Consider the following 10,390-nt stretch of genomic DNA (forward strand, 5'->3'; position numbering starts at 1 on the left):
TTCAAACCGATTTTTTTTTTTTTTAATTTTCTTTTATTGTTGTGCAGGAATACAGGACTACTTAATTGCCAGACAAAGAAAAGCATTGTGGAATTTCTGAATTTAAAAAAACTGTTAATGCAAATAACAGAAAAAATAAACACATACAGTTCAATAAAAAAATCACATAGAAAGGTAACTTATGAAGCAGAAGACAGTCTTTTCCATTTTGCAAATGTGACCTACAAACCAAAATGCTGCATTTACTGGTTTCTCAAGTAATCCCCACTTCCAGCTTAATGTGAATGTGAATATAAACAATAGTTGTTGTTTTTTTACAGTAATTACATAAACAAACACAATTGTGTCTGAGAGTCAAATTGAGTCACTTAAAATCCAGTGAACTGTTCAAGTTTGTCAGAAAACTGCTTACTGACTTTATTTAAGGGATAATTTTAAGGCAATATAAAGGCTTATTTTGTAAACTGACAGAAATCACTTTAATAAAGAACAGTGGTCCCTAAATCTAAAAAATAGAATCTGTCTTTTTTTTATTATTATAAATACAGGTAAAATAATACCTTGTTTCAACCAAAATCTATTTTGAGTGCAGTTCCTTCTCAGCTGCGTGCTTTGGCTTCACATAACAAGTTAATCCATTTATACTGCTTCCCTTTAGTAAAAAAAAAAAAAAAAAAAAGTTAGAATGGTTAAGGCAACTGAATGCTTCTATGGGAATGTTTCATAGGAAAGAATCATCAGAAGGCGGTGCGTAAGAAAAGCCCACAAAAGCGTCATCGGCTTCCATAACACTAGCGTTGACAATCGACTGTTCTTGAGACCAGCACACTGAGTTGGGGACCATCTCCTCTGTGAACTCAGGATCGAAGTTTGAGATATCACTGACAGAGCTCTGTTTAAAAAAAAAAGAAAAAAAAAAAAAAAAGTGCAGAGGTCACATTATCATTCATGTTAAAAAATACAAAACACCATCACAGAGTAGGTCACCTAAGGGTGACTTACTCCCGTGACAGAAAAGCATTGTTTCAATTTTACACTGTGCTCCAAAAAGACACGGCAATCATAAAAAATTATAAATGGAGTTGCCAGTTTACAAAAAAAAAAAAAATCAAGACTTGTAGTTGTACAAACAACAAGATACCCCTGCAACAAAGCTTACCTAAGCGAAATGTGACCTTTTCATTGTGTCAATACTCTGTTAGATTGCATATCTAATTTTGTTGGACTGCATGTATGTGCACGCTTGTTACAAGTTTATTCTTGTTTGTTCTTTAAGAATTACTATGAACTAGATCTACTCATACTATAAACATGATAACTCAAATATTAAAGCTACTCCATTTCCACAAAGATGTTTTTAGTCATTCAGTGTGATTAGAATAGTATATAAACAATGTACTGTACAGAACGTCCTGTAAGTCTATACTACTGCAAAGCCAAGAGAATTATGTCTTGTGAAGAGTCAAAATAAGTGTAAAATACCCAGGTGGTTTTGATTACAGGAAAAAATATTTACCACAAGTGGTGTAAAAGGGGGAGGGATCTTCTTCTGCTCAAGGTCATCCCAGTTGATGGAAGAGAAGAAGCTGTGTCTTCTGATCTCAATCTGAAAGTCAAGAGTAAATAAACCTCAACATGATTTTTCAGCTAACAGAGCGTGAAGAGAAGAATGACACTCATTTTTAATTAGTGTTAGAGACAGTGACACGCATATACATTAAAGGTATGGGCCACTAGAGGGAGCTCAAAAGTTACAAATTCTGTAGTGAAAATCAATTTAATAAATGAGACATACAAAGTCTTCCCTGTATCCCAGTCTGCGCTTGCCATCTTTCTCCAGCAGCCCGTCGAGGAGAGACCAGGCTGTGTTGGAGGCACCGGGACGCCTGGTTAGCGGCTTGTGGAGGATGTTGTCATACATCTCGTGTGTGTCCCTGCTGTAGAAAGGTGGCTAGAATATGGGGGGGGGGGGGGGGAGAAAAGTAGAGGTTTATAAGTGAGTAGGAAAATGTGGCAACTCATTGAAATGTTTCAACATTTATCACTAAAGCAGATTTACAAATCAGAGTTATTTTTGGAAATGTCAAAGTAAAAACTCACTAGACCAAAGAGCATTTCATACAGCACTGAGCCCAGACACCACCAGTCTACTGTGCGATCATACGGCAGCTTCTTCAAGACCTCTGGAGCTAAGTACTGCTCATTTAAAAAGAAGAAGAAGAAGAAAAAACCCCACATAATAATATGACATTAACTCTCACATTTTCCTTCTAGCTTAAAACACAGTTATCAATGCTACAGTTCTTTTGCATATGAAAGTGTATTTTATTCTCCAGTAGTTTAACAAATTACAACACACACACACACACAGCGGAAAATTATTAACTTCACTTTTGTAACAAGGTTTTCAATGATTGTCATGTTAAACAAAAGGCTTTCTTGGAACACAAACCTCAGGTGTTCCACAAAATGTAGTGGTAGTGTCCTTCTGGGAAATGCCTTCCTTGCACAATCCAAAGTCTGTGAGTACGATATGCCCCTAGAAAAGGGAGGACATAGGGATGTTTTTAGATAACATGTGCTACACAAGCAGCTCATTAACCCCCGGGACTGAGGATACTATTGTTTACTAGGAATGTTGGCTGCAGCAGTCAGTCACATTCACCGTTTCCTAACTTTCTCAATGAGGCTAGGCAGGAAAATCATTAATAAGACCTAATCCAATCACACGCTTTCTGTCCAGCTGGAACTGGAAATGACAGCAGGAGAATGAAATGTGTCCTGTACGTGTTTTATGTAATAACTCCTCCACCAGTTATAACCCTAACATGATATCCAAAAGTGGCATTGAGATATATTTCGGGATTCGTTGAACACTTACCTCGTGGTCAAGAAGGATATTTTCTGGCTTTAAGTCTCTGAAAAAATAATTTCAAACACAGTTGCATTTAAACGCCCATATGTTTGAAGTAAATGTAATTTCAATTTAATTTCATAAGCTCTACACTTGAAGAAAGTCTTGTAAAAAAAACAAAAAACAACTAAGTATATCTCATCCTATAACAGCTTAAAGAAACACATTTAGCTTTATTAGCTTGAAGTAATCAGCCTCTCACACTGCATCTTCTTTACCGCATTGCTTCAGTTCAGTGAGCTTTGCAGGCATTCATTTATGCACAGCTTTTTTATGACCCCACCATAGCATTTCAATCATGAGATGTCTGAGACGTAGCTCTTCGGGGTTTTTCTCCTCATAGTTTCTCTGCACGGTCTATTTGCTAGTAGTAGTAGTATTAGTTTTTCACATGACTTCACAGAATCACTTGAACTTTCTTTTTCACATGACTGTATCTTGGCTTTACATATTTGGCTTGACTGACACTTGAACAGCAGCATACCTGTAAACAATCGTGAGAGAATGCAGGTATCCCAGCGCACTTGCCATTTCAGCAATGTAGAACTTTGCTCTGGGCTCTGGAAACGTCCTTTCTCTTTGAAGATGAAAGAAAAGCTGAAAAGAAAAAAGTTATGGAGAACTTATAAATACTGATATTTCATTTTTGGCATGTTTTGCTCATCTAGTTCAGAGTAAGATTCGGCTTTAATGGCATGCTGATTGTCACGCAGCGCAGCTAAAAAAGCCAATCACACTTGAAGCAGTAACATGCAAAAGCCACCCTTACTCTAAGTAATGCTATAATCGCTAATAAAAATATCACACATGGAGGTGTGTTAACAGTAAAGGGGGATTTTTAAAAAAGTTTCTTTATTGCTTCATTTCTCAGCTGTTCATGACAGTGTGACTCAATTCTGTGTGATTTTATTACAAATAAAAGTGAAACAACTCACTTCTCCTCCATTGATGAAATCCAACACGAAGTACAACTTGTCTTTAGTCTGGAAGGAATAATGAAGCCCAACCAGGAAAGGATGTTTCACGTTCTTCAGCAAAACGTTGCGTTCTGCCATGATGTGTTTTTGCTGATTGGCACAACAATATATGTGAACCATTATCATACACATATCCAAGCCAAAATACAGATAAACTCAGTGGTGATCAAAGTTTTACCTCTTTCCTGTTGAGAATGATCTTTTTTTGTAAGATCTTGATGGCATAAAACTTTCCATCGTGTTTTCGTTTAGCGAGGAAAACCTGCATCAGGAGAGAACCAGAGCACGTTGAGAATTTCATCAACACTGAAAACCAAAATAATTCCTTATCCGATTCTCACTTCCTACATGGAAAGGGCAACACATGCAGAACTAAAACCTGTTGCTTCCTCAACAGTAATGACATTAAAACTTGTCACTGTCTAACATCTGGGATGAAGATAAAGTGAACATATTTTCCAGTATTGCACCAATTACATACCTTCCCAAAACTCCCTTTTCCTATGACTTTTAAAAAGTCAAAGTCTGTGGGCTTGGCTCTGAAAGATAAAATATTTTTAAATTTACAGGCATTTCAGATAGAAATAATTGATAAAAACATCAAGGCCATGTCAGCTATGTTCTAGTAAACATACTGTGGATTTGCAGAGGGTCCCAGGTTGATGTTTCTGGAGGTAGAGTTGTTCTGTTGTAGAGCAGAAAAACATCATTTAGATAAGCCAGTGAGACCCACAGCTGCCATATTAACATAACAGCCTAAAATAACTGTCTGAAATATATATATAGATATATTTATGCATGTATAAAAAGGGTTATCAGACAAGATGCTATCATCAGGACAGGCAAACCATCATCCAAAACTGCTACATACCTTTTCATCTTCATCCTCAGAGGCATCTGATATTTGTTCCCCTTTTTCCATTAGTAAAAATGCCCTCACATCTGGACTGTGAAGTTTAACACAGGACAAGCAGGTAAATAAAAACATTCTAACAGCAGCAGGTGACAGCCAACATAGTACAACTTTTAATTTAAATAAGCACAAAGCACGGCTAAAAAAATCTGAACAACTCATCCTAATAAAGTTAGCATCAGACATCAATATATAATATAGTGTTGTATAATAACAGTAGGAGCTGCTACACTTACTGGTTGCAAAGCTGAGGATGTGAGACGAGTTTTTTGATGAACTCATGTAACCCGGCTCTTCTTTGCTTGATGAACTCTATTTAAAACAAACCTACAATCAATCACTTGCACGCAACAAAGATCAAGCAGGGCCTATTTAGTCATATGCAAACACCTACCCGGGTCAAAGTTGTCCCCAAATATCCTTTTAGCTGGAATTTTCAAGTTCATAGATGGAAACTGTTTCCTTAACTGTGTTAAAAGCGCAACAGAGAAAATTATTTTAGAAGGGAGAAGATTATTCTGACATATTTGTAATTATTCTGAATGATTCTTAATATCATAAAACACAACATCTGCCCCCCAAATTAGATTTGATGGAAGATCAAGATGTTCCACTGCTTACTGTGTTAAAGAGTTTATCAAACTCTGCATATCGCCTGAAGACAAACCATTCCTGTTGTCCAACATTGACAATCACTTTGTAAACCTGAAAAAAAACAGACAACCATAATTCATGTAAACATTAAGAAAAGTAGCAAGTCCTAATTTAAATGACCATTTCTGGGATTACATTTCCTGCAGAAAAAATATGAATGAACCAATGTACGCACTGTGTAACGCTTTTTTTTGTCCCTCTGCTCATTGTGGCAAGGGATGCTGACATTGGGAAAACTGGGTTGGTCCTCCATCTTAGGGCCGGTCAGCATTCAAAGGTGCAGTAATGTGTCCCCCAGGAAAAGGCTTCAAGTATACGACTGGCCAATCCTCATTCTGGGTCTCTACTGCAAAAGAGGAAAGAGAAGAGCTTACTCTGTTATACAGGAAGTGAAACTGGTCTTGCTCTGCTCACTACACATATCAGCTTGCAGGGCTTACATCACTGCACACTTCAGAGGTGGCAGCCTTTGCTCATTAATCAGATTATATCGGCACAGTATTTGTTGTAACTGCTTTGCACTTTATAAGCACTCAGTTCTCGAAATGGTATCATCCCATGTGTTAGAAACGCTCAGTTTTATTTTGCCAAGGATCAAACATTCATATCATTAAGATATGTTAAATACACAACAGAACAAAATATGTAACACCGGTCTAGTTATTTTTAAACTAGGTTATGTACACCGTATGTTAAAACGTTGAAGAGTGTAAGTATTTTTCTTCTTTTTTGTCACTATCTGTTACATTACAGGTAATCGTTTTTAAAAAGACGTTATTCAAATGTAGTCTTGGCTGAAAGTCTGTCTACAAGTCCTTTGGCTTTCTTAACTCTTTCACCCATAAAAATGACTATATCATATATCATATATCATCTGACTATTAAGAAATAAAGTTTCTGGATTTTTCCAAGGGTAGCTGCCTAGGCAGAGACCACCTTCACTTGCCTCTGATGCACACCCAGTCATTTTGTTCTTTAAGCAGGCTTAAAATATGACAGAAACCATTAGTTTCATAAAAGAGCTTCAAGGGTTACTCCTGCTAGGCTTTTGAGGGGTAAAGAGTTAAAAAGGGAAGATTGTGGTGAGAGTACAGGGACAACAGATGGGTCAGTGAGCTGCAACATGGCAGCAGGTGGGCTCCCTCCTCCTGGGCAACCAGTTAACTCACTCCTTACTGTGAGCATATCCCATCCTCCCTCAGTTTTAATAACATAACACTTAAACATATCAATACAGCACATACTAGCTATTATTTTGCTGTTAATCGTGCCATCTTCTTCCAGATGACTCTATCCATGCAATCTCTTCCATGTCTCCCCTAACAACTGAGCACATACAAGCCCACAGTGATTCACACACTAGCTCTCAAACATGCTGAGTCTGTGACATTCTCCCTTGTTTGGCTCAGTAGAAAAATGTATAATTTTTTTTAAACCTTGCAGGGGTTTTTGAAGCCAGAGTTACACAGCAAGCAAAACATTAGAAGGAAATAAATAAAGCAAATTGCTGGGATCCAATAAATTCCTTCCCCTGACTGTTGAATTAACAAAAGGTCAGGCTTTCAGTTGATTTAAGGTGAAGGGGGACAAAGTTAATACTGATAAGTCTTAATGAGTAAATTCTAATAAACTGTAACAGAAGTGTCTTCTGTCTCCAGCTTAACTGGGGACCTGAAACGATCATGTGTACTGTAAATACTCAACACTGTGTAATCTAACTGAACACACAGAGAGCGGCATATCCTTCTCTGTCCGTTATGTAACGTCTGTTGTTTTAGAACAAAGCTCTTTGTCTGCTGCTCTGACTTGACCATTGTCTGAGGTTTGTGAGGTCAGCCTAGTTTTGTTTAGTAGTTTTATCTTTCCGAGCCCTGCTGCTTTCTCAAAACACACAGAAAACCTGCTCTGTGACAGCTTTCTCCTGCCGCGTATGGATCCTGAGTGTATCCTGAGTGGGCATCTCATTCTGCTCACGTTGGGGTGAGGAAACGGTAAAAGAGCGGCCCTCTTTAAAATGCATGAGTGCAGTCAGAGGGACCTTCATGCCCTCTTCATCACTAGGCGTTCTTTCTGTTCTGTCACGACACTGTAAAACTTTCTTTTTAGTTTCACTTTTACTCACATTTATAAGAACACAAAGAGCCAGTATTACCAGTACTAACTTTTCCCTCTAATACAACTGCTTGTCCACATATGCAAAGCATTTGTTTAAAAATAGAGCTGTAACTAGGAAATATTTTCATTTTGCTGAGACTGTTCAGTCTATCAAAACCCATCAGCCTCAGCCCAAGGTGACCTTTTAATGTGTAATTCTCGTGACACCCGCCACCTAAGATTTAAAAAAAATAAAAACAGGTAAAAGCAGGAAAACATATTTTCTGGTGATAAATTAGGATATGTATTGATCTAATTGACTGAATCTTATTACAGAATCGGTGTACACCAATTCTGTAATGGAAAAAAAAAAAGGTTGCGTCATTGTGGCTGGCACACACTAAAATGCCTGTGCACATCGCCGAGCTGCCTCACATCTGTGCGTGTTTTTCATGCTTAAATGGCTTGTGAAGCTCACAGGGTAGGACCCGCTTTTTAACATTCCAGAATTTTTTTTTGTTGATGGGGGGAAACAACATATAACCGTGCAGTGAAACCTACATTTGGAGCCTGACACAGGCTGCTACTCCTAAGTATGGAATGCTGCAGCTCACCACACCCACCAGCACGCACTGTTAAGTTAAATAATAAGAAGTGAAAACAAAGAGTGGGAATCACAATGCGAATAAGAAGGAATGAGACTATTGTTAAACATGTGTCCTCGCCACAGTTTATGCCCACATCACAACATGAATTAACTTGTGATGACAGACCCAAAATATTACAGCCTACTACATGGGATAAAAAAAAAAAATTCTCAATGATCAGTTCAAACATAGGGACATCTGTGGTTATGTACAGTAAAGCATAAGCAACACTAGAAGACCACGAAAGCTCAGTCAGGCAAGCAGCTGCTGATCAACAAAAAAAAAGGCAAAGTTTTGAGGGGACGAAAGATAATTTCTAACCTTTACTCAGACCAGTCTGCGTTGCCACAACAGTGGCAAATCTCTGATAGAGGAAGTGCAGCTTGAGTAGTGCGGGGAGCACAAACATAGTGCATCAGCACATGACCAAATTCTTACCCTAACCTGACAGTCGAGACAGCTTAGAGACAGCCGCAGTGTCTACTGACTTCCTTTTCGCAGCAAACCTGAATCAGTGTGTGCACTGACAAGAAATGACCGGTTCATCAGCTGCAGAAAATAAGAACTCAAAGAGAGCACGCTCAGCAGCCTTAAGGAGCTTGCTCTGTTATGACAGATGTTGAGCTGGCTCTTTTGTAATGTGAGTATTTGTCCCATAAATCCACACATTAACATCAGGGAAGGAAATGTGAAGTTGACCTCCAGTCAAAGCAAATGGACAGATGAGATGAGAGTCCACATGTGAGTTTAAATATACTCTTTGGATAATAAGAGGAAACGGAGTGATGAAGAGGGATCACCAAGGGAAGCAACCTTCCTGTCAGTGTAAATTTGATATCACACAAGCTTGGATAAACATTCAAGGTGAACATTCATTGTGACAGCTTCTGAAGTCTGAAAGCTACGTAGAGCTATGTGGATGACAGTTCCCTTGAAGACAGCATTGAAAAAGGCCTCGTTTACTATTTCTGTTTCATTCTGCCAAAAGTATCGGCAAAAGCTTACAAAGAGTACAGGTGTACTTACACCGGTACTACTTTTAAATCTGTGCACATGTTACGTGTATTGAGGGGAAAATAATTTCTTAATAATACATTTTCGAGCCGAGGACGTGAGAGAAAAGAAAAAAGAGACAGGGGAGGGAGGAGCTCAACACACACACGCAAATAAACCCCCGGCAGACACTAAACGATAAGCTTCATACACTCTAACAAGACCGCAAATGTAACACAAACTATAAACAATACAGTATTAAGCTATAAGGACATGATGAGTACTAAACAGTAGATGAGCAAACACAAACACAAGTTAGTAACTTTAAGCGTCTCTCGGCTAAACTTTCTTTAGTGACATATTTGAGCAACAAACGGTTAATGTTATAACTAGCATTATATTACTTAACATTACACTGGCACCAGTTCTCCTCATTTGAAGTAAATATTACAGCTACAGCTAGCCAACACGTCGTTAGGAGTTACGTGAACATCACGTACCTTTCAGGATTTTGACGCGGTGTTCCTTTATTTTCGCAGTTCCAGCGGGGATTTTTCGCTCTACGGCAGTTAAGCTGCTAAGGTAGCAAACATTTGTCCAGGTCGGGCAGGGACGAAAGTCCCTAAACCCTCCAAATGAAAGTGTGCTTTCTCTCACTGCTCACAGCCGTCCGACAAGTGAGCGCAGCAGGAAACATCAGTGTTTCCTGGCCGCACAAAGTTCCAATGAAATTTGTCACGGGACCTCACACGGACAGACGCGACCGCCGTGAAGTACACACTAGACACCACTTTACTTCCGGTGCTGCTTTTCAAAATATAAGGGGAATAAAACTTCCTGAATTGATGTCTTTTGCTTAGCCGCTGTGCTAAAAACAAACACATTTTAAGCACTTTGTTTTACTTTAATGTTCCCGTCCACCGTATCCTCACGCCAATCATAGTTCTAATTAAACATATTAAACACATCTTACTGTAGCCTCTGAGATAAAAAGCTGTGCTTTCTGCTGGAGCCCAACCCATATAATACTTTTGAGTCATTCTATAATTGGGCAGTTTAGGTTTCAAAAGTGGCGAATAAGTGATAATGCATTTATTTTATAATCTATGTATTTAAGAAAAACAAATGATAAACCATAAAAAACAAACAAAACCCCTTAAATTTGTCCACCTCAGGCATCAAAGGTTCACTTTTTATG

General features: G+C 38.4%; 1 protein-coding gene across 1 annotated transcript; it reads right to left on the bottom strand.

The window, feature by feature from the left end:
- Positions 1 to 10: 10 nt before the first annotated feature.
- On the bottom strand, positions 11 to 9,951 carry sgk3 (serum/glucocorticoid regulated kinase family member 3). Its single transcript, XM_026179513.2, has 17 exons — positions 9,693 to 9,951; positions 5,634 to 5,804; positions 5,426 to 5,509; positions 5,199 to 5,271; positions 5,041 to 5,116; positions 4,763 to 4,838; positions 4,527 to 4,576; positions 4,373 to 4,430; positions 4,070 to 4,153; positions 3,850 to 3,981; positions 3,399 to 3,511; positions 2,882 to 2,918; positions 2,453 to 2,539; positions 2,101 to 2,196; positions 1,796 to 1,951; positions 1,517 to 1,606; positions 11 to 892 (listed from the first exon to the last, which is right to left on the bottom strand). The coding sequence occupies exons 2-17, from the start codon at positions 5,727 to 5,729 to the stop codon at positions 722 to 724; spliced, it is 1,479 nt and encodes a 492-aa protein (XP_026035298.1). The 5' UTR covers positions 5,730 to 5,804; positions 9,693 to 9,951; the 3' UTR covers positions 11 to 721.
- Positions 9,952 to 10,390: the final 439 nt, after the last annotated feature.

This window comes from Astatotilapia calliptera, chromosome 9 (assembly GCF_964374335.1).
Source record: "Astatotilapia calliptera chromosome 9, fAstCal68.1, whole genome shotgun sequence".
Taxonomy (NCBI): Eukaryota; Metazoa; Chordata; class Actinopteri; order Cichliformes; family Cichlidae; genus Astatotilapia; species Astatotilapia calliptera.

Coding starts and splice junctions, on each gene's coding strand:
- sgk3 (XM_026179513.2), bottom strand. CDS start 5,729: ATGCTGACCGGCCCTAAGATGGAGGACCAACCCAGTTTTCCCAATGTC. Junction 5,117..5,198: donor TGGGGACAACTTTGACCCGG/GTAGGTGTTTGC, acceptor TGTTTTAAATAG/AGTTCATCAAGCAAAGAAGA. Junction 4,431..4,526: donor GGACCCTCTGCAAATCCACA/GTATGTTTACTA, acceptor TTTATCTTTCAG/AGCCAAGCCCACAGACTTTG.